The 25,916-nt window shown below is 43.7% G+C and overlaps 2 protein-coding genes across 3 annotated transcripts; both read left to right on the top strand.

Annotated features, from left to right (window-relative positions):
- The first annotated feature begins 4,835 nt into the window (after positions 1-4,835).
- TMEM52B (transmembrane protein 52B) lies at positions 4,836-10,648 on the top strand. 2 transcript variants are annotated; one of them, XM_072923713.1, is made up of 5 exons: positions 4,836-5,607; positions 6,213-6,228; positions 6,951-6,989; positions 7,886-8,052; positions 8,869-10,648. In XM_072923713.1, exons 1-5 carry the CDS (start codon positions 5,604-5,606, stop codon positions 9,117-9,119), a joined length of 477 nt encoding a protein of 158 aa, XP_072779814.1. In that variant the 5' UTR covers positions 4,836-5,603; the 3' UTR covers positions 9,120-10,648. The 2 variants fall into 2 exon arrangements, with proteins under 2 accessions (XP_072779814.1, XP_030119564.4); XM_030263704.4 differs by having other exon boundaries at positions 5,078-5,607; positions 6,213-6,256.
- Positions 10,649-17,089: 6,441 nt separating this feature from the next.
- GABARAPL1 (GABA type A receptor associated protein like 1) lies at positions 17,090-25,916 on the top strand. Its single transcript, XM_072923712.1, has 5 exons — positions 17,090-17,318; positions 20,887-20,965; positions 21,955-22,073; positions 23,384-23,445; positions 25,623-25,916. Exons 1-5 carry the CDS (start codon positions 17,229-17,231, stop codon positions 25,630-25,632), a joined length of 360 nt encoding a protein of 119 aa, XP_072779813.1. The 5' UTR covers positions 17,090-17,228; the 3' UTR covers positions 25,633-25,916.

The following is a 25,916-nucleotide window of genomic DNA, read 5'->3' as shown; positions in this document are numbered from 1 at the left end:
TAAAGACAGGTGAGTCCTGTACTCCATAGTCTCTGATTCCCCATCTGGCAACATATTTGTATACACAGATTTTTGGGATATCAGACTTCTTGCACATCCTTGTTCCCAGAAGGGATGAGACTACCTTTGTAGTTGAGGAGGTAGATTATTTTTATCTATATTTGTAAATACAGAAGTCTGCAGTTTGTGCTGTCCAAGAGTCTCAATTATTATTTGCCCAAAAACTCCGAGCCATCCCCCTATGAGGTCACACAGGATGCCAGCTCTCTGCCTTCTGCTCTTCCCCTGCAGAGGAGGGAGGGGTAAATTCAAATCTGCATCCATATGAGAGCATGGGAAAACCAGACTGGAGTCTGGTTTCAGGTGTTACAGAAATCCCAGACTAGAAAGTTGGTAATTTTCCTCTGTGCTTAGAAATCTCTGGGAGCAATTTCCCCGAAGAAGCAAGATCAGCTTCCTGCTATCAGCAGAGGGGACCTTGACCATTCTGCATGAAACAACCACATCACAACCCAGATAGGCAAGATTGTGCATTTTCAGTCAATTCCTTTCCTTCAAGAGGCCCTTTACTTTTTGTCTTGTACACCTTGTACAAAGAGAATGAAGTAAAACCCTCTCTCCTAAATAGGAGAGGACTTCAGAGGCATCGAGTTAACTGAAACTCAAAAGGGGGATCACAAATCAAAGGGGGCTGTGCTGACCTACGAAAGCATTGTCCTTGCATCACCAGAGAAATGGACTGTGCTTTTACCTGTTGCCATCTGATACATATAGCTCAACCATAAATAACTAGCTGATGCACCCATTGAACTGCTGCTTTCAGGTCGGAGTTTCTTTCTGTGCCCCCAAGAAAAGCAACATCAGCATCATTTCCCAAACTCATGGAAAAAGTTAACTGGCTGCATCCCATAGTTGTTTCCCTGTATCTTTATTTCTTCATTTCACTAGGTGTGTGGCAGTCTGAACTGCAGTAGAAAGCACAGGAGTGACACCACTGAAGCTATTACATGAAATTGGATATGTACAGTATATTTTTCCCCTTGTGATGGCCCTCATGGATGAGCTCGCAGTGAATTTGTTTGATCCTGTGCTCTGACTTTTCAGGATTCATGGACATGGGCAGATGCAGCATTTCAAATTGGCTGGTGGGTTTAAAGCTCACTTCATTAGTCTCTATAAAAAATATAAAACTGCTTCTTTTTTTTCATTATTTTGCACTAGTCTTGCTTTTTTGGGACTGTGACAGGTAACTCTAATTCTTGCTTTCCTTTGTGTTATGTACCTGAATCAAGAGAATTAGCAGAAAATGTGGCACTGCTTCAGTGTCAGTCACTGAAGGGAAAAGCTCGGTTTCTTCAACAGCTTGTGTTCTCTGCAGCTTTTAGAAGGAACATTTAAAAACAGAGTTTGCCAAAGCCTTTCTGGTCTTACTTCACAGGATAATTTCATACATCATTTGTCTGCAAGGTTGGCTGGGGGACAATTTTATTAAAAAGTTCAGTGTAAAGCAGTGGAGAAAGGGAAAGAAGGCAGAAAGCAAGGGACTGCTCTTATCCTTTGCGGAAAAACCTAAAAATAATTTGGTGAGGTTGGAGTGGAGGAAACTGTCCAGGGAGGTGGTGGACTCACTGTCTCAGGAGGTGTTTTAAAAAAGCCTGGACATGGCACTTACTGCCATGGTCTGGTTGATAATGTGGCGATCCGGGTTGCACTGGATGGTCTCAAAGGCCTTTTCCAACCCAAATGATCCTGTGATCCTGTGACTGCTAAACCAGGGCTGACCCAAGCAGCTGGAATTACACCAGGAACCATAAGCAGGACTCAAGAACCTGAGTGAAATTGCATACAAGTGATGATGATTTATTAGTCAGCATCATTGGGTACAGAAAAAAAGATGGTGTAGAAAGTAGGTGGAGGAGGCACATGCTCATGGAGACTTAGAAGCAACTGCAGATCAAAATTTTTCCTTCAACAGACCCAAGGTGGGACCCTAATTTACCTGGCCTGGAGAGAATTTAGCAAGGTACCACAGAGGGGTATTATTTGGTGTAAAACATGCTATCCTGAAAGCCACAAACTGGTCAAAACTGTGTGAGGTAAAGCAGGACATGACTGTGACTTTCATCGAATGATTGAAGGTGACTGCCAGAAAATAGACTAATCTGGATCCTCAGAATGTAGAGGAGGCTGTACAGCTAGAAACTATCTTTTTACTTTCTATAAAGATAGAAATCGTTCATATATATAGAAATATAATTTCCATATAGGACAGACGGCGCCAGATATTAGAAGCAAACTCCAGAAAATGGAAGGAGCGGAGTGGTGTGACTCAGGAAAGTTGTCAGATGGCGTTTGGAAAGCATTTTCCAACAGGGATAGAGAGGGAAAAGGCAATGTGACCGGCTGGAAAGGAAAACGAGAGCCACGAGAACGCACTTGGAACTCTAGAGGGTGCTAAGGGACCGCCCAACAGGGCAGGAGAAAAAGGAAGGTGAGGTGGAAAAAGGGGAACAAGGGGGGGCAGGAGGCTCCCATCGTTTCCCGGACAAGGATTAGAGGAAAAGCAGAGCGCACTTGGTAAGGAAAAGGGACCTTGGACCCTGCCTAACAGGGGGGAAATATTGAAGGGAAACAGGAGATTCTACATCAGCTTAACCCCTGAGGCTAGGAAAAGAAGAACTGAATTTTTGGTAAGCAGAGGGGTAACTTATTCTGTATTGAGTACACATGTAAAGGAAAGCTTAGGAAGGATGTGGTAAATGTAAATTGGTAAATTGCAAAGTGTTACACGTAAATTGGCACATGTTGTAAATGTACACGATGTGATAAGTATAACTGGTGCTACAGGGGAAAGTGAAACTCGGTCATTTTTACAGCCCATGAAATTTAAATTAGGAAACAACTGCACTACTCATCAGTGTCTATATATGCCTTAATGCCCAGTCCCCTTGTTGAGGAGAGCTTTATGGGGAAAATTGGATTCTCAGATAACTTGTGGGGACCTGGGGGTCCTGATGCAGAGGTTGGGAACCTGGAGGAGACCTGTGGACTATTTCTCCAACCAGCTGGACAATGTGAGCAGAGGATGGCCAGGATGCTTGTGAGCATTTTGCTGCAGCAGTTCTACTGATCCAAGGGGCCAGGAAGCTCAGGCTGGATAGCACATCACTGCTTTTGTCCCTCACATGGTGACATCCATATCAGAGCAAAAGGAGGGGCATTGGCTGTCCCAGCAGGATGCTCAAGTTGTGCTCTTGGAACAGGATGATGTGGAGTTAAAGACAAGAGCAGCCATGAATGCAGCAGTTTTCCTTGATCCAAAGGCAATGGGCGAGGGAGCCCTGACACAGGATTGGCTCCAAACCATGGAACGGGTATATTCCAGCAGGATAAACCAGTAGAGAGTCCTGATTTAGAATTATTTACAGATGGCAGCAGTTTCATGAAAGATGGAAAATGGATGGCAAGATACGCAGTGGTGACTGCTACTGAGGTATTGGAAGCTCAATCTTTACCAATCAATACATCAGACCAAAAATCAGAGATAATCGCATTAAAACAAGCATTTAACTTGGCAGTGGGCAGAAGAGTGAATATCTGGATTGATCCTAGATAAGCATTTGTTGTGATTCATGCCTCTGGAGCCACATGGAAGGAAAGAGGACTGCTGTCAGCTCAAGGATCATCTATTCAACACAGAGAAGAAATTTCACAACTTCTGAAAGAAGTTGAAAAACCAAAGGAGGTGGCAGTGATGCACTATAAAGCACTTCAATCTGGACAAACTAATGTTAGAGGGGGAAACCGACTGGCAGACAAGGCAGCTCGAGGAGTAGGTGAAAAAGGCATCCCAACCTTCTTTTTGTGTTAGTGCCACAAAAATAAATTGACATAATTTAAGGCTAATTCTGATAGTGAGGATCAATGTTTAGAAAATATATTAAAAGCCAATAAGAATGAAGAGGGATGGTGGGTAACACATCTAAGTCTTCTCTAATACACCAAAGAATTTAGGAGAAGGAGACCAAAAGACTGTTGATCAATTCCTATATAAATACAACATCAGTAGATCATCTTTCTTTCTTTCTTTGTTATTTGTACATCAGAAGCCTCATTCCAGCAGACATGGATGGATGGATGGATGGATGGATGGATGGATGGATGGATGGATGGATGGATGGATGGATACTGCTAAGGCATGTTTATACTGCACCACTACTTTTATAATTAGAGAATGGCAATTGGATTTTAGTCTGCCTTGGGAGAAAACATTATGTTCATGAATCCATTGGTTCTGCTCTGCAACTCTAAAATGTAGCACCAGGGCTAATGATTCACCAGTTTAATGTGAAAGGACTGTGATTGCAACAAGGGGCAACAAGTCTCACGAGCTGCTATCCTGCCTCCAACAAACATTTATGCACCAGTCCCAGGAGGTTCCCAAACACAAATAGTTACACATTACTGCAGTGCATTTTTTTCTGTCACAGCTATTCAAGAGAAAGATTAGGAGAACCCAATTACATGACTGTAATAACACTGTGCATAGCCACGAGCACTAACAGAAATTTTAAGCAATTCTACAAGACAGAGAAAATTAATGGGTTGTTGAATGAAGCCTGTGAATATAACCAGCCATAGGACTAATAGTATCCAGGACAGGAGAATCAACATGGGATTGAGGGGATTGAGGGGGACTTGGCTGGCCATGCAGGAAGTTTGGGAGTGGGACCTGTGAGTGAACAAACTCTCAGCTGCAGGAGTGGCATAGTAGGACATGAACAGGTATGGGGGATGATGGCAGAGCCTTAAAATAAGAGGTAAAAGAGTTGCTGCATATGAAAAAAAAAAGTATATATGCATATGCATACATATATGTTGCATATATATATATATGTGTGTGTCAACATACATATATATACATATAATTTCATATATATATAATGCTGAATATAGTTATTCAGTGCAAATTCTTTCACTTCCAAGTCAGGAGACTGGATGGTCAGAGGTAGAACAATGTGAGTGCAGGAGCAGAAAAGGTACTGGAGGATGGAGAAGAATCTGAACTCCATTTAAACAAGGTCAGTAACATGACCTTCAACCCACTCCCCTCAGGGCAGGGGCGGGGAGAGAAATAATTGGGAATGAACAAACTCAGGGACCCTTTCTGCTCATAGAAGGGAAGGGTCAGGCCTGCAGAGATCTCACGATGCCCTTCACTGAAGTAGTTAAACATCTAAAGTAAGAACTTGTAGCCACTACTCTTCTGATCTGACTGGAAGGTTTTAGAAATCTCTTCAAAAGAGGAAGAGAACTGGACAAGTAGAATAACAAAAAGAGACAGGCAGAAAAAATCAGGAATTGCCTGAAAAGAGGGAAAGCAAAAACCTGAAGGGCAGAAAGTGGTAAAGCAGGAGGAAGACATTGGATTCAACACACAGCACAGAAGCTGCTCCTTCTCCTGGCCACTGGACTGGTGAGGATGAACTGAAAATAGAAAGGACAAGAAGACTTCAAGCAGCTTGAAACACCAAGAGGCCACAGAACCACCTTACAGGGATGCATAAATCAGACATGATCTGCTTTGTTGTAGGGAGTTTCTTATGGGTAAGTCATCTTTGACATTCCTTTTTATGTGGTCTCTGCTCAGCTATGGAGTGATGTTGGAAAGATAGAGGGCCATTAGCAATAATAATTCCCCTGCTATTAGAAAGAACTGGACATTTAAAAGGCACACACAGAGAAGATAATAATTGCTGTTCTTCCAGGGATGGTAACTCAGATATCAGGGTACCCAAGGCAAAGGAATGAGAAGGGCAGGAGTGCTGAAGGGACAGAGCAGGTTTCAAGCCAGGGTGGGTATAATATGAAGCAGGGTATTTAAATGTTCTTAATATTTGAGCGTGGAGAAGGATCTACAGCTGGAGAATGACATGGCTTGTAGTGGAGAAAGGGAAGGTTGTGGTGACAATGAAGTTAGAACAGAACTGAATAGGATTTTAAGGACTACAGGAAGTTAATATATGAAAAAATGCTGTTGGTAAGAGTAACTTCAAATCTACAGCAGAATATACAATAGAAACAATGGAAAATAAATAGCAGTACGTCCTTACCAAAGGAGATCCACTCTCATAATATAAAAGATACGTAAGATACATTTGACAAAGATTTAATTCACTTCAGCTGTGTCTTTGCTGCTTTTCTCCTTCTAGTTCCCCCACGTGAGAGGTGAGGAAGGCTGCCTTAACACTGAACTGTTAAGTATTTGTCAATCTTGCTCTTCTTTAGAGAAAACACTGAACAACAAAGGCAATACTGGACATGGGCATTATGACCTGATGGTTGACATTTTACAGAAAATCTTATTTAGTCGTATTAAAGATTCATGTAAAATCACCATTACTTTGAATGTGAACTGTATCAATTGCTATTTTTATTGATCAACACACTGATTGCGTGGTACTGCTCCTGCTGCCTATTTGCATTACTGCAATAGTTAAGAGCTTTCTGGTGTAATTTCAATAGACTGGGATTATGAATTTAGAATCGAGCTTTCCTGAAAAAAATTGGTTTGAAATATACTGCTTTGGTGAATATTACTATCAGTGATGTCATTTTTAAGAATAACTGAAATTACATATTGACAAAAAAGAAAAAAACAAACATGAATGCAGATCTCTAAGGTTTGCAAAGGGAACTGGGCAAGGATAAATATCAGGAAAACAATCAAGGTATAAAGCAAACAGAAGGGAAATTCACCTGACAGGGATATTGATGAGGTTGGACAACTGTGTCCTCCACATAGCACAATGAGTTTTTCATCATTGTGGCATCTGGAATTTGGACAGGAAGTGAGGAGCATGAGGGGAGAGGGAGGAGGGTACCATAGGGATCTTTGCATTTATTTGGTGTTCTGTGGATAACGATTTCCTGCACCCTCTTCTCTTCAGCTGTACAGGTACAGAATGGGACCATCTGTGGTATATCTGGTAAGATAACATGTTAACTCTACATATCTGCATCTCTAGACAATTCCAGTAGCAAAGGGTGGGATTAAATGTGACCTGCTCAAGAGTGATGCCACCCCCTCCTTTTCCTTGGGATTCTATAAAGCTCTGCAAGAGCAAGGCAACCCCTCAGATATCTCACTGTCTTTAACAAAAATTGACCCTCCTTTTTTATTCCACATATTTAGTCATATGAACATGATTAATAAAGTATTCATGGCACAGTATGCCTTTTAAAAGACTGATTTTTAAAGTAAGTTCTGTCTGATTTCTTAGTTATTCCCACCAGGATGAGATTAAGAAGGATGGTAGTTGTTGAACATCTGGAAGGCTGAATTGATAAGGGTATGACAGGAGATTGTAAGATCCAGTTTTTCCTCTCTGCTTGTCACTCATGACTAGATGTCTGGAATATCTAGTTTTGGTTCCCTAATACAAAACAGGTGTTGGCAAACTGAAGCCAGTCCCCTGAAAAGCCAATAAAAAGAAGCAGTTTTCTTCAGCCTGGAGGAAGCTAAGGGGATAAAGTAACTGCAGTTTTCCACTAACCAGGGGGGATCTTGAGAGAAGATAAAGACAGAGACTTCTCAGAGGTGCTCAGGGGAAGCACATAAGCTGGCTGACCAAACTGCAGACAAGAAAATTCTGATTAGATAGGAGAAAAAATGCTTCCTCTGAGGATGATGCAGAACTTGAACACGTGCCTGGAGGGAATGATGGATCTACATCCCTGGATACTGTCCAAACTCAGCTGGACAAAGCCCCAGGTGACTTTGTTTAGCTTTGAGGTTAACCATGCTGTAAGCAGTCAGAAACACTAAGAGGCGTCCTGTAAACAAAATCTTTCTGTCCTAATTGTGTGTCCCCTCCCGTTGCAGGCTGGTGCTGGTGATTGGAGGGCTCCTGCTCCTGTGTGGCCTGGTCTCTGTCTGCCTGAGGTGCTGCTTCCAGTGCCATCAGACAGGGGACGAGGCGGGCCCCCCGCCCTACGAGGTCACCGTCATTGCGTTTGACCATGACAGCACCCTCCAGAGCACCATCACTTGTGAGTTGGCCTTGCCCCATCCTGGGGATTTCAACACCCTGTGAAATGGGGGCTGCACTCTAAAGCCCAGCTGGTGACACCCCAAGGCTGACAGAGGGATGTTATAGTAAAATGTGGTGAACCCCAGATCCGGGAAGAAATTATGTCTGGCTCCAGATCAGAAGGCTGAAGGATCTGCTTTATTAAAACTATACTATATTACATGAATATACTATTTAAAGAGAGACTATCCTATTCTACATATTTCTTACATATCTAACTAATTAACAAACTCGTGACCCTTTGCTGAGAGTCCGAGCCACAGCTGGATCCGATTGGTCACTGAACCCAAACAACCTTCACCTGAATCCAATCCAGCAATAACTTCAGGTAAACAATCTCCATACCAAATTCCACATGGGGAAAGCAAAGGAGCAGAGACAAAGATTGTTTTCTCTTCTTCTCTCTGTGCTTCTCCAAGAATTCCCAAGATACACAATTATGTCTCTCTGTCCAGAGAATGTGAATGTCACAGGAAGTTCATGGCAGGATGGAGGGAAAGCAACCTCTGCACGTGCTGCAAACCAAGGCACTCAGCTGTGAGACATGTTCGGGTGGAATAAGGGTTCAGTGGCATTTCAGGAGAGAGGAGATGTGAAATGCTGCTAGCAGGATTTCACACACATACTCCTTTTAGGGAAGACTCAAGAAGCAGGAAAAGAAAAACATTCTGGCTGTGGGAATAGAAGAGCCTATGCCCTATGGGTATCCTTGCCCTTCTCTAACCACATGATGCTTTCAGGATGAGGCAAACAGCTTTGGTCTCCTCTCTTCCAGCTCTCCACTCAGTGTTTGGCCCTGCTGCCAGGAGGATATTAGCTGTGGCACACTCCCACAATGCTGCCCAGGGAACACCTCCCCTCTCTGCATCAGACACCCCTCCAGTGTACGAGGAAGCTCTGCACATGAGCAGGTTCACCGTGGCCAAGGCGGGGCAGAAGGTGCCAGAGCTGGATCCAGTGCCGGAGGAAAAGCTGCAGGTGCCCGCTGAGGGCACGGACACCCAGCCAGCCCTCCCAGGACACTGATGGATGTCTGGTTTTACCTGAGAGCAAAAAATACAGCATAGTTGCATGCAGAGACTAATTCAGGTGGGCAGAGTTTTAAGAATTTCAGATTAACTTCCTTAGTCAATTGAGAAAGGGGAGTGGGGGGGTGTGGGGGGGAAGCAACTAAAATTCCAAATATTTTCAGATCTAGTGTAGTCTAATGGTTCTTTTTGACAGCTCCTTCAGATAATTTGCATGTTCCAAGCCCATTCATTACATGCACACAAGACTAGAATCACACTTTGCATAAATACACAGGCATCAGGATCAAGGTGCTGAGCCATTTTGTAGGCTAGTGATTGGCAGGGTGGCTGCAGATGCAGTCTCATTCCTCTTGCCTTTAGTCTAAGTTTCCTCAGGATGACAGAGAGGTCTTCAAAACAGAAAAAAAAAAAAGATATTTGCATACATCTATTATGGCCCAATATTAACACCAAACTTCCAAAAATTGCCAATCATTTATAGTGAATTAAAAAAAAAATATGGGAACAATCTGCATGTAAATGAGAGACAGCATACATACAGACAGTATGTACACAGTGTGCCCTTAATGCCCTGCAGGATACATAGAATAAACAGAGTCTGGTTCTGAATGGGATATATAGCAATTCTGAAATGGTAGTCACAAGCTCTTCTATTTCAATTAAAAAGTATTATATATGTACCAACAGATCAAACAAGGGGAGCAGAAAGAATACTACCTCTGAAATAAAGCTCAATCATATTTTCAATGCATTCATATAGAATCACTTATTAATTCCCAGTGTTGCTGGCAAAACCAGATCAGTTGAAGTAAGGCCATTTAAAACATGCAAGCCATTTCTCAGATTGAGTTTTTGAGACTCTCCTGGTTCATACAAATATGCTGAACCATCCAGAAATATTAATGAAACTGGATAACATAGGTATGGCCCATCTGTAAAACCTTGGACTAGGCTGTCAGGATAAGGTGAGTGTGGAACTACATCAGTGTTGTCTCTACCTGGATGCAGCGCCTGAAAACATTAAAGCAGCACAACATTAAATATCACATGATGATTCATTCAGCCATGAATAAATTGCATGTATATGTTCATGCTGATATGAAGGCACAGGTTACATCTTTCTGAAATTGCTGAAGTACCCAAATTCCCACTTTAGTTAATATGCTGGTCTCCTTTCCTGTGAAATACAGAAAATACAGTTATTTTGTAGATAAGAAGAACAAGGACAAGGTCCAACATAGACTAGGATCCGAACATGTTTAGGAATCTAACTGCTGTTGAGATTACAACCATATAAAATTTTAGAGAAGGTTGATAAAATAGCTTCAGGGATAGAATAAAACTAAATTGAACAACCAAAACATCTTTGATGATGCCCCAGACCTTGACCAGTCAAAGGAATTTAATGAGGGTCTTGATTTTGAGGTCACAAACTTCTTCCTAAATTGTCTAGTCATTATTAACTGTATCATTAGCAAGTGATAAACTGGAATGGAATAAATAAAGAAGTTACATATACGTTTATATCCCTTCTGCTATTACACCTTTCTTCAGTCTTAGAACTGTAGAATGGTTTGGGTTGGAGGGGACCTTAAAAATCATCGGGTTCCAACCCCACTGCCATGGGCAGGGACACCTTTGGCTAGACCAGGTTGCTTAGAGCCCCATCCAGCCTGGCCTTGAAATAATAATAATAATTATAACTGCTTGTGGAGCACCTGTTCGAGTGACCTCTTTTATCAGCTGCTCTCTGAAATGCTGTTCAGGCCTGGCTTCACCAAGCTGCAGAACATTTCCTGGAAGGCTCTTGTTTACTCCACAGTAAAAGCCTGAAGCAAGCAGAGACATTTGAGTCTGCTGAACATACGTCAAGTACTGCCAAGCCCAGAAACTCCCTGGAAATCTTCACAGTGCTTTTCGGGGGGAACATCCAGCTCATCCTGCCTGCAAACCCTGAGCTGTCCTGGCATTTAACACGTGATGGTCACTCTGCTCTATAGGGCAGCAATTCTGCCAAGAAAGCCAAGTAATCCCAGTGCAGGAGCAGTCATTAAAGCATCTTTCAATTCCTGAAAGCCCTTCCTGCAGTCAGGCTCAGCTCTCTCTTAGAAAAGGGCTCAGGACTGGACAGACAGCATCTTTTCCCTCCTGGACCAAACTCCTTTGTCCTTGTGAAACAGTAAATATCCTAAAGCACAAGTCCATTTCTGAGGTGAAGCCTTTCCACATGATGTTCCCCAAGCAGCCCCAGTGCTGAGCTGCACCAGATCCTGCAGGACAAACTTGCCCAGCTCATTGTGCCACAGGGACTCGCAGCGCATGCTTGACACTGGGGATGCAGCCTGGACTGCAGCCAGAGCATCATCTTTTGGGTGGTTTCCCATCCCTTCTCTTCTAATGCTAACACCATCAGATCTCTAGGCACATGCATACATTCCTTCCACTAATCAGGATTATTCCACAAATCGAAAAAGAGGAAAAAAAAGAGAAAAAAAAAAAACAAAACAGCATATGGCGGGTGGTCCATTACATTCCTTTAACAAAACAGCATTATTTGCAAAATGGTATTTGTAATTTTCAGTCCCATTTATTGGTCACTTTTCACAACCATTAAGCTTATTTAATGGCCACAAATGATTCAACAAGTTGTTTTCATGTCTGGGGGTCACCCCTCCCAAACCCCCAACCTTTTCCAGTTCCTTAGGACACAATCCAAAAGGGAACCCTTTGGGATCCCTTCTCGTGGGAGCTATGAACATAGCCCCACTCCCATATTTACCATTTTAGGAAAAAACCTTTTAACATCTTTAAAACTTTTTACAAACTTTCTGTAACTTCTTACAATCTTTCACAACTTTTTACAACCTTTCCCAAAACCCAGGCTGGTTTGAAAAATCCCTGAGCCTCACACTGCAAACTTTCTATTAGTGCAACTTATGGGCAGGGAAAAAATCTTCAAATAAAGTACTTTAAGTGATGTTGTATTATTTCTCCCAGAAAGGGCAGAGTGGTCTACTCACCAGACCAGGAAATAGGAAGATCTCCCTGAAAATATTCTGGTGTGCACTGGAGTGCTGACGATTCCTCTGGTCCACTGAGTTGGCACCTCTTTGTCCCATCTGGGGTACCAGAAACTGCCACCAAAAGCTGGGAAATAAACTCTTTAACCAATTTGTTGGGGTAGAAAGTCAACATAACTTTATTTGGTGTTAGGGTACATGGGGATAGCTCCACAGAACATGCCAGTTATCAAAACCTTTAACTATTCATACATCTGAGCAAAGAAGTTAGTGTTCATTGGCTTACAAGCTACATAGTTCTCTCCATTAAATAGTATTCTATTACCTATTGTTATTTATTTATTGCTTCTAATGCCAATTAATCCACATCTTTAGTATTTTTATTATTTATTTATTTTTCCCAGGTAGAGAGAATCTCAGTAATTTTCTTTGTTAGTTTCTCCTTCATCTCCAGTTTCTCTAAGTGTCTTTGGTTACAAATTCTGCATTCTTTGTGGCCAGGTCTCAATGACAAATTTCTCTCTCTGGTCGAAGAGCACTGAAGCACATCAGTCCCTAAATTGGTAATTTGTTTTTCTAACACATAGGCACCATCACCCATAGCTTGCCTGTCATCTGTTACCCAATTCATGGATTAAATATTCTTAAAGCAACTTCCCTCCCGACACTGCCGCACAGGCTCCTTTTAAGAGAAATATTAACTTGTTTGGTAACAGTGCCACCCTTAGGTTCCCCTAAAACACGGAGCACTTGAGAAAAACCGGTTTTCAGAAACATCCCACTGGCCCCACTGTTGCTCCTTTGTTTTCACAGGAACAATGATGCCCCTCCCCAACAAGCCACTCCCAATCACTGGCTGGAACAAATGGATCTCAAACTCTGCTTTGCAAGTCTGGACTGTTCTTTACTGCTGCTTTTGGTCATGCAGCAATTGTGATTGTGTTCCTTAATCTCCTCATTACATCATTTGTATGCCTTTAAGCAACTGTAGCTGAAGCTGGGCCATACAAGAAGTATGGCAAGAAAGAGAAGCCTTTTTTGTAAAATAAAAAGCTAAGAAATTGTAGAAAATAGAGCAGCGAGACAGCAGCCCAGCATGGACAACACAGAGTGCTTTCCTAGAGGAAAGGAAAACATTTAGACAATTAAACATTGTTTACTGGGAGTGAGTAACCCTGTGCCCTCATCCAAGACCAATGTGCCCATACTGGCTCTGAAGGTGCTACAGATCCAGTGCCAAGGGAAACTGGTGACCAGTCACGAGGGACACAGCAGAGACACCAGGCAAGGACCGTGCCACGGGTGGCAGCGAGCAGATCAGAAGCACGAGTGCCTTCAGGTATGCCACCTGTGGTTTAATCACTGTTCAGACCACAAAGCACAAATTCCCTGACAAAAGACACTTTGATGTGCAGAGTCCACACTTAAGATTAAATAAAAAAAAAAATATTTCTGTCTCCGGCTCCTATGGATGCAGCATTGGCAACGCTTGGGAAATCCCTTGTGGAATGTACCACATGATACTGCAGTACAGAACGTGCTCACAGCGTTCTGACACTCTGGGTTAAGAAAAAATATATTGTTTTGACAGTCCTTGAAGGAGCACTTTGTGCTGGCAGTCCAGGGTAGGAAAATTAGCCAACACCATTTCCAGTTCCTCCCTCTGGCAAATGAATCCAGAAGGTGGGGTTTGTCACATGCCCATGGGCTGACATTTTAACAACCCTAAGTCAGATGTTTAGATGTTTGTCACTGCTTCTGTATGTATCATCTTCCTGCCTGTTTTGCCAGTGACGTTGTTGTTATTATTGAAGCTGAAGGAGAGAGCTGGGAATTCGGTGCCTGACAAAGTGGGGAAGCAGGAGGAGCGAGTCTTGGGGCTGCACAGCCAGAGCTGCACCATCAGGGCAGGGAGAAACTTCAGTCAGGGCATTTGCTGAGGAGAAGTCACCGAGCAATCTGCTCACAGGGCCATGTCTTTGCATCAGAACAGGAAAAAAAACTGGCACTTTTCTCTGATTTGTCATGAGAAATTAAAACCAGGTGTTACCTTAGCTGCCTTGGGAGCAGTCCTGGGGATAAAAACAGCAATTCACAGGATAAGAGGAGTTTGAGATCAGTCTCTTTAAATTGTCAGAATATGTTGGTGGCTTAGGTGAAAGACTAGAAAACTTCCTCTCTTTTGTGCTTGAGGAACATCACTGCAAACCTTCAGTACACCTCAGCAACTGCTGTGCTACAGGCAGTCAGGAAGCAAGGAGGCCAAACACAGGCTTCACATAAAAGTTTAATGCCATGAAACCAGAATTTTCCTTGGGTCTAAACCCTGGGGTTCCTTCAATCCGAGCTATTTGCTTTGGAACTGCAAAAAAATAATTCCTTCCTTCTGACTCATCCCTCTGAGCTCCTCTGACCTGGCAACCATGGGAGAACATTTACGTGTCCTAGGACAGACAGAAACGTGTTGATGGTGCTTCCTGTACAAACCTGGTGCACATGAAGTAGAGAAAGCTGGGACACGGTGGCTGGTGACATTCCCACTGTGGGCTGCTTGATCCTCAGGAGATTTAGGCATGCACCTGCTGGAACTCACCATTAGCAAGAAGTCACACCACCCCATACTAAATAAAAGTATTTGGTATAAAAAAAAAAGTACCAGTAATAAAAGCTTAGAAAGTAAAGGACCTGCCAGAGTTTTTGCAGACACACTTCAGCCATCCAAAAGTAGGTGTCATGATTCAGGTGAGAAGAATCACACCCCAACACACCTTTTCCTACCCCTGGTCATCTTCAGCCAATACAAGGGGTTGAATTAGGAAATCTGTGTCTTTTTAGCTCTGCCTTTGGTGTGGCCATGGAGAATCACCTTATGCATCTGGCTGTTCCACTCATAGTCTGCTACGGCTAAAACACCTGCACAGATAAAAGATCAGCCTTGGCAAAGTTGTGTTTCCTCTAGGTAAAGTATGCAAAGAAAAAATAATTTAATACAATCCAACTCATTGTCCCTAGGGTAGCAGCAATTGATTTTTGTCCTGATTTGAGCATGCTGAGCCATTCATTAATACCTGCTCTTCTGCTGATCAGTGAATAATTGTGAGTTGATCTACTCCTAGGAGAAAAAAACCCAGATATTGTATGTGCCAGCTGAGTAACTAGGCCGAAGTCGGCTCGGTGTTTTGGCTTCTTTGCAGACCTTTAGCTGCCTGCTGTTTGCAACATGCATCTGGTGTGACCCATCACACGGCAATGCTTTCTGCCACCGAGGTGCTACAAACAAGGCAACCACCCAAACCCCAGCAGCCACGGGGCCGGTCCGAGTGAAACAGAGAATTCTGGAATTCACTGAAGTTAACAAAATGAATTAAGCATTTCTATTTTAGCTTGTAAAATTATGTGTTGAATTTTAACCTTTTACTTAAGAAACCTCCGCCAAGGTACAAAAGGGCATAAGAAAATGCAAATTACTGAAGCTTCTTGCATAAGCAATAACAAAAAGGGACCGAAAAGAAAAAGAACCCAGATAAAGAGGCTCCTCTGTCTCCAGACTTATCAAGACTGATACACGTACTCAGACAAGCACCAAAGGACTGAAAGTGCATGCGCAGAGAGGAAGAGTTCTAAAGTTCAACCATGAGGAAGACCACAATCTTCAGCTTCAAGAGACCACCGGGGACCCCCGTACGACCACCACAGCAAATCGCGTGTGCCCAGAAGGGCGTGGACTTATTTAGCATTAGGGGCGAGGGCAGACAGGGGCCAGGAGTTAAATATGCATGGAAAAGTTGTGTAATGTATTGCATATGGAACACCTTTGGGAATAAAAGTTTGGGTCAGACTAAAGCTCAGTGTGCAAGTCTTGGAGAAATATCTCACTTGTGCCGGGCGCTGAGAATACATACCCACTTCATAACTACCCCAAGCTGTGGAGCCTATTTATTTATTCCGCGGATCTCTTCACGAGGACGAGACATTATTTTTGTGTATGCACAACAATTTTTTACACCTCACACTACAAGCAAGTGGGGCCACCCAGGCCTCACCCGGAGAGCCCCGAGCCATGTACCCCACTATGTTGACAGCCCTGAGTCCTGCTGCGGAGGGCGGGCGGCGCTTTGCTGCCTTGAAGCGGAAAAAAAAAAAAAAATAAAAATTGTGTTTAAATGCTTGTGTTATGTGTAGTAGATATAATTCGCACCATTTCCAGTATGATATATGTGATATGGTATATTTGTTGGAGTATACACGTTTGTATTAGGAGTCCCCCCAACCCTCGCAGGCGAGACCTGGTGTATATTAGAACCCCATTTACACGTCAAAGGATGTGGCTCAGCCAGGCCAGGAGATGGGCCATGTCTGGAGGGATACGGGATGCCCAGAGATGGATATCATGGAAATCCTTGGACAGATCCATGTGAATGCAGCGTTCCGTAAACTTCATCAAGGGATTCAACAACGCCAGACACTGAATTGTTCTTCTTCGACACCAAAAAAGAAAATCTTATTAACCTATGGACTCTGAATAGAAGAAAAGACCGATTGCCGAAATCTTGGCCTCAGGCAGAATTTTCCCTATAAAAGTTGCTTGTGCCAGGATGGAGGTGTGTGGGCATAGAGGAAAACCTCTGCTGAGGCTGACTCCTTGTTGCACACCCAGGGCCGACCCCGGGCTCGGCCCTGTTCTTTCCTTGTGGCTGGCTAGATAGAATTTGATTGCAAAGTAAATATTTTATGATTTTCATTTTAATTTTCGTTCATAACACTTGTTTGTTTGTTTACGTGCTGCCGGGCAATAAATCAGCGCACCAACACCGAAGGAAGGTGCCCCCCTTCCTTGTCCCCCCACCTCTCCCTGCCCCGGCCAGCGCGGTGCCTCCCTGTGACGTCAGAGCGCGGGGGGCACTGCCCCGTGACGTCACGGCTCGGCGGGGCCACCTCCGCGTGACGTCACTCCCGGCCGTGACGTCGGAGCGGCGCTGCCGGCGGGGCGGGCGCGGCCGGAGCTTCGTGCGCAGCGCCGGCCGGGGCGGAGGCAGCCGCAGCCGCAGCCGCAGCCGCAGCGAGCGGAGGGACAGCCCGGCGCCATGAAGTTCCAGTACAAGGAAGATCACCCGTTCGAGTACAGGAAAAAAGAAGGGGAGAAGATCCGGAAGAAATACCCCGACAGAGTCCCCGTGAGTGCGCGCTGCCGGGCGGCCGTGGCCGCCTTTGTGCTCCGTGCTGGCCGCCGGCTGCTGCTCGCCTTGCTTTGGAGGCGAAGGAAATGAGTTTAGTACGGATGGCCGTGATCTCGCTGCTCTGATTCGGATCCCCGGCTGCTTTTGTCCTTAGTGCGAAGCTGGGGTGTCCGCGATGCGCGGAGGGCTGCGGTGTGGGTGGGGGTGGAATACACCTTTTCCCGGGATCCGCAGTGACTCCACGGTGGGAACGCTGCTGATCTTTTTCTGGCACGCGTGGGGGTGAGCGGGGAAGGAGCTCACCCGTGTTTCTGTGGAAATGGAGATCAGTGAGTGGGTTAACCGGGTACTCTTCATGCTAAACACGGTCTGCATCCGGGTCATCTCGTACGTCCCTGTTATTTTTATTTTACTTCGCTATGGCTTGTCTTTTCTATATAGCCTGGCTCTTTTCCTTTGCATGAGCAAAAAAAAATGATACTTCTCGGTCCTTTTACCCTCCTGTTTAATCATCCTGTGGAGAAAATGTCACTTGGAATGCAAGGTCATCTAGCTAAATTTTGCTTCCTCATTCTTAGGCCCCTTTGGAGTGCCTACGGGAAACTTCTGGCTTCATAACTCCGAATAATTATTGGGATGAAAGAAAAAAAAAATGACAAATCTAATTAAGTGTAGAGTGTTTTTTCTTTTTTAATAAACATTTTGCAAGTATTCTTTTTTTCCTTTCCCACTGGAGAGGTCTGCCCTAGATTTACTGCACAAGTGTACTGCATTCAAAAAAACTGGGACCTTCCTGAAAAACTAATGACAAAGGGGGAACAGTTACACCCCATGTTTTCCTTGCAGGCTAACAGCATTTTTTTATTTTGGGAGTGACCCTCAAATGGACTTGGAAACAAGTTTTTGGAAGTCAGTATTTGGGTGCCTTTGTTCTCTCTGTTTTTGGGAGGTCTGGCATAGCATAGGTTGAGCATGCAGCAGGGCAGCTTGAAGTGTGTGGGGTTGGGTATTTAGGATGAGGGCTGTATAGGCTGGGTGAGAGACAAGGTGTAAATTGAGGATTAAGGTGGCAGGTTGCTCAGCAGGCCATGACAGATGTGTCGGGGAGATCCCTGTGGGGAGCCCAGGACAAGGCCCAGCCTGGCAGGAGGTAAAGGAGGTCAAGACAGGGGGGGCATCAGCAGAACTTTGTAAAGAAAACCAGGACCAGAGTAACAAGGTGTGCTGGAGTTAAGGATAATTGGACATTATGCACGGCAAGGCCCAGATGTGAATTATTAGGGATGGCCTCTTGAATGCAGCACTCTCTTCTTCACATCACTTCTGTGTCTGCCCTTCCTGACAGCAGGATGCTTGAAGATGTCATCCTTTTGGCTGCCTACGCTGCAGTGCCATGATACATCTCAGCATTTTGATGAGATTTCACTGCCCTGCGTTACCACAGTCACCTCTCAACAACAAGGCAAATGTAGATATCTGTATTCTACCCTTAGGGTTTTCCTTGTAGGATTTTTTAATGTATGGGAAGGGTTTAGTGGCTCGGAAGAGATAACTGCATTATCCAGCAAACTGACGACAGTTACCAGTCAGATTAGCAGAGCATCTCCATTCCTTCTATGCATCTTTGTAGGAGGGAGATGTCTCTTAAGCTCTCCTAAATCAGTGGTGATCTGATTTAAATCTCTCCTAAATCTTTCCTAGGGGCTTAGAAGCCCCAACAGTCACCTCATAGGCATGACTTCTTTTCCTTTATTATCTAATGAGCAATCTACAATCCCCCTCCTTCCCCCCCACCTACAGTTAGGATAGTCACAGCAAGCAGTTTGGCTTAGTAATTTTTTTAATTGGGGGCAATAACTAAACGTTTCTCCCCACTGCAGTTCATTGTGTTAGCTACTGCTTTGTTTGGCTGTGCTGGTAAAAAAATGTGAGAAGTGTTGTGTGTTGCTGTTCAGTGAGATTGCGGTACTGTCCTTCTCTCACAGCATTTGCCAGCTGCATCTTGCACAGAAATGCATGTCCTACCTCAAACTGCCTGAAGGAGCTTGAACGCCTTGTGCTAACTTAGGTACTTGAAAATCTTGAAGTAGCTGAGGCAACCATGTTTCTATTTTAAAATCAAACCTGGAAACTTCAGGGGGTTTGGCTGTGCTGGCCACATCCAAATGGAGCACAGGGAAAAGATGTCCTAGTTGGTACCTCTCTGGTGTGAGATATTTTGCAGACACTCACTTGGCTCTAGAAAGATTCAGGTTAGCACAGCACCATGTCCAGGCTAAAATACACCAAGCTCATGATAACATTTTGTTCTGGTGTGGTGTTTCATTAGTGGGGCAACATCATTTTGCTTCCAAAGAAGGATTAGTCCACAGCAGTCCAACTTTTTCTCTTACACAACAGCTGTATTTGGGTTGCCAAAGAGCTGTGGGAGCATGGAGCCCTTAGAAATTAGTCCCACAGTGCTTCATGTGGAGTATTTACAGGGTCTAAGGAAATTAAAAAGTTTAGGAAGTTCAGAAAATCCAGCTTTTGCTTTCATTTAGGTGGTCAGAATGGCTTCTGCAGAACAGCAGGCCATATAGATTGAAACGTGATGTATCTTTTACCAGTTCAAAAATACACATGAGGAAAAAAAGCCTGCCTTTTTTTCTGCACAATCACAGTAGTTCCAAAGGTTTCAATGGAAAAGGAGATCAGGTCGCTTTGGAATAATTCCTGCTTCTGAGGTAAATATTTTGCCTAGCTCTGCTAAAAAAAATATCTTTTAGCAAAAAACCTCTTGGTTTGTTTGTTCCTGAAGCTGCTGAGCTTTGTATTTTTCTGTGTTAGAATATAAGGAAATTGGTATTTTGTGTCAAGAGGTCTCAGGGGGTCCAGTTGCCCAGATGGTAGGCTAGTTATAATTATTGTATGTTTACTTGATTAAGGAAATGTCCATAGCTATGTGAAATATAGATAATAAACTTAAAGGATATGAATTTCAGAGTAGATGATGACTCCTGAAGAACAGGAGAGTTTTTTTTTAATCCCCAGTGAGCTGTAGTTTCTCTTTAATTCTTTGCTTCATTCTAGAGCACTTGGTGTTGGTGAAAGTAGAAACTAGGATGTTGGACTACTGGGAGTAGAGCTGATTTTGTGCAAGGCAGTTTGGAACTGTAACCTGGAAACAGTTTAACTTATTTGTGTTCATGTATTGGCCTCCTGACAGCTTCTTCACACAAAATTAACCTGAATTGGGAACATCAAGGTGTCCTAATTATTTTTTTTTCTCAGCCATTATGGTTTATTTTTATGTCTGTTCTGGACTACTTTTTTCACTCACCATGCTTACTGCTGCAGGCCTGGGCTCCCAGCACAGATATTGGGAGTGATTTTAAGTTGTCTTCTGTTCTTCTTCTTTAAGTCATCTCACCTGTGTGTTCTTTAAAGTTGTGTATTTGTTACAGATGAAATACCTAAAGGCCTGCTAGCACCATCAAAGTGTAATCTCCTTATCCACTGATGCTTTTTGGACCATTTTGGTGTATGATGCTCATCACCTGTTTCTTGCTCTCTCTTTTTCCAGGTAATTGTGGAAAAAGCACCCAAAGCCAGAGTACCTGACTTAGACAAAAGAAAGTATCTTGTGCCTTCTGACCTCACAGGTAACAATGTCTACCTCCATTCTTCCTGATTTTCAGTGAGAGGGTCTCAGAAGTGCTTTTTACTCTGTGATCAGCACAAAGAAAATATCCAGATAGGCTCAGCATCTCATTTATCCGCTGTCCTTGTTATATTTATACCTTATAGCCTGGATTACAACATGCAGAATTCTCTGAGATCTTTTGAGGTATCTCACTGGCTTAGCTAGCGTGTCACAGCTGAGTTCTACCCATGACAACAGTGACTAAATTGTGTCTCATGGGCAGTGTCATCACCAGTCAATGATGACCTAGCTGCAGAGTTGCCAGCAGCTGTGCTCTTGTTGCAGGAAGAGAGAGGTTCTTGTAATAGTCCTATCCTTTGTCCACCCTGTGGCTGCAGTCATAGCTGCAAAGTTCTTTTTCTGAATGGTCATGGTGATCTTAAGTGTGATTACATCTGTTTTTATTTAAGAACATGAATGAGTTAAAGGATCAGCATTTCTTCTTCTTGCAGTATTTAATGGATTGTGAAAAACTTTCTTGTGCTATGTAGTTCAAGTAAATAATAAAGATTTTTTTCAGGAATGGTATAACCATTTACACCAAATTGTGTAAGGTGTCTTTGATCTGTAGGATTTAAAGGATAAACTAGCTAAAGGTCTTCTCACCAATCCCCTCAGTAGAGCATTTCATACCATAGTAAGTGGAGTGTGGATTTACAGGGGACATGGTAAGAGGTGTGTACCTGAGAAACAGCCAGCTCTGAGTGGATTGGCTGCTCATGTAGTTACAGTCATGAAGTCACTGCTTTCTTCTATTGCTTTTTTTCCCTGCATTGTTCATTTTCCCCTACTTTTTGTATACAGCATGTGACTTCCACCACCAAAAGAAAACAGCCATGGTTAGGGTTAAAATACAAAAATAAACAGCAACAACAAAAAACAAACAACAAAAAAAAACCCTCTTCAACATTCCTTCTGCATCTTAAGGCATTCTTTGTTCCTCTTCAGTTGGTCAGTTCTACTTCTTGATCCGAAAGCGGATCCACCTGAGGCCGGAAGATGCTTTGTTCTTCTTCGTCAATAACACCATCCCTCCCACCAGTGCTACCATGGGCCAGCTGTATGAGGTGAGCCTGGTCCCTTTTCTTTTGCCTCATGTTGGCAAGGGCAATGTCCAGAAGTGTCAGTGGTTTCAGCTTGGTCACAGATGCCTGCACAAAGGCACCCTCTTGTCCTGAGCTGTATCCCATCACCTGGTCAGGGGAGTTCCATCCCCCAGCCTTATCAATTCAACTGGTTGTTTGCTAATTGAAATGGTTGGGGCAAATACTTGCCCCAGCAGTGATATACTGCTCCTGCTACTTTAACAAAGTATTGAAATAAACCACTTCCTTTTCAGAGGAAGGATTGGGGCTGGGGAGGGTGGAGGACATAGGTTTTGCTGTGTATACAAAAGAGATTTCCTTTTAGCCTGTAAAAGTAAGTAAAAAGCCAGTAAAAGGACCAGCATCACTGGGCATCATTCTGTCTATAAATACTTTCTTAGGGAACACTTACTTTTTGTCTAGAATTACTTTTTCGTTGCTTGTACTGTATAAGTGACAATTACATGGATGCTGCTGAGCATTTCTACTCAGCACTGTTATTTGTCAACCTTAAAGGCATATTGGATGTCCATATTTCTCAAATTTGTAGCCATTATATCATGGGTGGTTTGCAGCCTGGATTGATTTCTCCTTGATTTCTCCTTCTGCTGGGTGTTTTAATAAAAGAGCTCTGGCGTGGTGCTGTGAGCCTTGTTTGGCCTGTCACTTCTTGACAGTAACTGGACACTTCATCAGTCTGTGTACTGATGACAATAAAAGATAACACCAGGCAGAGTGTTTTCCAAATCTGAACACGTTGAAGGAAAGTGTCTGACTGTTCAGAGCTGAGGTCAGATCTCTGTTGCTGGCACTCTGTAGAATTTTTGTGTCAGTGTAATCACTTAACATCTCAGCTCTACTGCCCATATGTAAAATAGGACTTAGAAATACAGCCACTTGTCAAAGTGTCCTGAAAAATTAAAAATACCATCTAGAGGTGAGTTTTGACTTGTAAAATCCTTCCAAGTCTCTCTCTCGATCTTAAGACCATAGCACTGCTGAGATACTGGTGAACAGTCAGAGCTGTTTCTGTTGCATGCTTGTGATACAGTCTGCCTGTGGCTCTTCAAGTAAATTCCCTGTGTACAGAAATGTGTCCTGCCTGTGTGTAGAAGCAGAGCTGTGGCCAGAGCTCTCTTTGGTCTTGGGAAGCAAAGCCTTCGATGTAACCGGAGAGGTACAGTGAAAGAGAAGTTACCTGCTCGTGTTACAATGATCTCTGGGTTGAGCTTTCTCACTTGCAGTGAGTTTCCAGCCTTGGCTCCTCACTTTGTCCCTTTGTCCCCTGGCAGGATAACCACGAGGAGGACTATTTTCTCTATGTGGCCTACAGCGATGAGAGCGTCTATGGCAAGTGAGCAGCAGCCCCCCAGGCATGCAGGCTGGATGGACTGATGGAATGGATTGGCAGGGAGGGGGTTGCTGGAGAGGCAGAAGGAGGATGCATGAGAAGAGAAAAAGAGAACTGGAAGTGAACCACATGCACAATGTCATCAGCTTCCACCCATTAATTATAACCATTCTTTTTTAAATTGAGGGGAGTCAGGGTAGGGGGACAGGGCGAACTTGAAGACTAATGAGAGGTTCCACACTGGGGGGGTGGGGAAACTCCACTGTTCACAATTCTTCTCTTGCCACAGCTGGAAGTAGTTAGTGCTGGAGGCTGCTAGACAAGCTAGTGTAGTGAAGCTCCAGGAGAGTGACTGGGCAGGATGGCCATTTTCATATAACACTTTCATTGGATGAAGAAGGCATGCCATGTATTGTACACTGACCTTGTCCTGTCTTGTCCATGGCTACCATTCAGTGAGCTGTGAAATACTTCACTCTGCCCACACAAGGCTGTCCTGTGCTGACAGTCCTCACTCCAGCTGCTACCTGTGAATTGTTCCGAGGGTATTGTGTTTCCCATCATTTCTATCAGTATTAGAAGGGCTGGGAGCTCTGTCCATCAGTATTAGAAGGGCTTACCTCATCTGAGGGCTGGGAACTCCTCAGCTGTGAGACATGAAGGTTGGGGAAAGGAAGGAAAAATTCTGCAATGTTTTTCCCTTGTTGCTTTAATTGCAACTGCTGGACAGAAAACTGACCCTTCTGTTCTTTTCAGTATAGTCAGCTGAAAAACTTGTAAGCACAGGGCTAGAAAGGACCTCAAGAGCCCACACCAGCTCTGAGACAGGACTGAGTATCCCAAACATGTCCGTCATGGCTGCTCATCAAAACTTGTTACTGAACTTCACTGAGGAAGATCCTGGAGGCTGCTGAGATTGTCTGTTCAGTTCCTAGCTAGCCTACAAGTGAGATTGCTTTCCTGATACCTAATTTTAATCATCCTTGCTGTGCATTAAGGCAACTAACTACTAGTGGTTTTGATTTTGGTGAACACAGAAAATTATCTATCAGTGTTGTCCTTGTACCAGTCTTCTGCAGATTTGAAGATGGCAGAGTTCCTGTGGGATTAGCCTTCATTTCCATGTCTCATCCCTGTACAGCCCTTGCACCAAGTGCACAAGCGTAGGAAATCAGTCACTGCCACATGTGTTTTGCTGGCTTTTCGTAATTGGGTAACAGTGCCTCTCTATGCCACAAGAGAGATTCTTTTCGACTTGAAAGGAAAAGGGAATGGATTATCTGTAGATTTTTTTCTTATTTAGTTTTAAGCCAGTGTTTTTAGCAGGGTGTCAGATGGGTGCTGTCCTGTGCAAGCCTTATGCTGTCATCCCAAAGCAGTTTCTTCCCAGTGGCACGAACAGCAGAATTTCCCATTACTGCCGTAACTATGATGAAGGAATAGGTCTTGGAGAGTGAGCTGACTTTCAGGAAAATTCTGGGGTCTTATCTAAAAATCAGAAGTAGGCCTGAATTACTGTAAACATTCCTTCATGTAAAAGAGGGACCAAGAGGGAGGAAAAGAGAAGGATGGAGAATACAGGTGAATTGCAAATTAAGTTGAGGGCATTTGCTCAATTTACTTAGTTGTAAAGTTAGATCACTGTTCCCTGTATTCCTCAAGAATGAGAAATCAAGATGAGTGCTCCTCTGAGTGTGGAGAACAGGAAATCAAGGTTCAGCCTTCGCTGGCTGTTGTTACACAGAGGTGTACAAGGCAGGAGAGCTAATGGGAGTGTAAAGATGGAGTTACTGGCAGAACTGTGTGAAGGTCAGGGAGGGCAACGTGGTGGGGAGGGAGGGAGGGTCGGTGGGTGGGAAGTACCAGGAGAATGGGAGAGAAAGGAGGAACCACAAAGGATGCAGACAGAGTAGTCAGAATGGGCAGTCAGAAAATGAGGGAGCAGATGATGAAATGGTTGGCATAATATCCCCAGTATTACATCCTGAACTTCAGGTTTGGTGTGCCATCCTGTGTTCATCTGGAATAAATGTGTTTGGATGAGTTGTATCTACTGCCAACTTGGATAACTTCGGTTTCTGCTGCACTGCTCAGTCCTCTCTTTTAGACACACTCTCCTTCAACTACCAGGCTTTCTTCACATCCTTTGGGTGCAAATCTGCATCAATCTCTTGTTTTAGGAAGCTCTGAATATTCTGAAGCAGAGAACAGACCCAGGAGGCTTTCTAGGATGAAAGAGAAGACACAGGCAGATGGTGTGCATCTCTCTGCTGCTGTCCCACTTGTTCATGCCAAGCACATGGTTAAGCACACTTAGGGGAGAAAGAGTTGGCATCTGGGGTGCTTGGTTTTGTGTTCAGTCCTCCCCTCCCGCTGCTGGGTTTAAATGACACGTGGGACTAATCACAACTGTTTGTTACGTGTAGAGTTTATGATTTAATTTAGTTCTTTTACAGTTCTTTCAACTGAATTGT

This window comes from Taeniopygia guttata, chromosome 1A (genome assembly GCF_048771995.1).
Source record: "Taeniopygia guttata chromosome 1A, bTaeGut7.mat, whole genome shotgun sequence".
NCBI lineage: Eukaryota > Metazoa > Chordata > Aves > Passeriformes > Estrildidae > Taeniopygia > Taeniopygia guttata.
This window is presented reverse-complemented; position numbering and strand designations above follow the sequence as displayed.

Bases quoted from the DNA above. Each gene is read 5' to 3' on its own strand.
- TMEM52B (XM_030263704.4), top strand. From the start codon at position 5,560: ATGCATAAATCAGACATGATCTGCTTTGTTGTAGGGAGTTTCTTATGG. The intron at 5,608-6,212 runs GTAAGTCATCTT...TTCTCCTTCTAG, and splicing joins TTGTAGGGAGTTTCTTATGG to TTCCCCCACGTGAGAGGTGA. The intron at 8,053-8,868 runs GTGAGTTGGCCT...CCTCTCTTCCAG, and splicing joins CCTCCAGAGCACCATCACTT to CTCTCCACTCAGTGTTTGGC.
- GABARAPL1 (XM_072923712.1), top strand. From the start codon at position 17,229: ATGAAGTTCCAGTACAAGGAAGATCACCCGTTCGAGTACAGGAAAAAA. The intron at 17,319-20,886 runs GTGAGTGCGCGC...CTCTTTTTCCAG, and splicing joins AATACCCCGACAGAGTCCCC to GTAATTGTGGAAAAAGCACC. The intron at 22,074-23,383 runs GTGAGCCTGGTC...GTCCCCTGGCAG, and splicing joins CCATGGGCCAGCTGTATGAG to GATAACCACGAGGAGGACTA.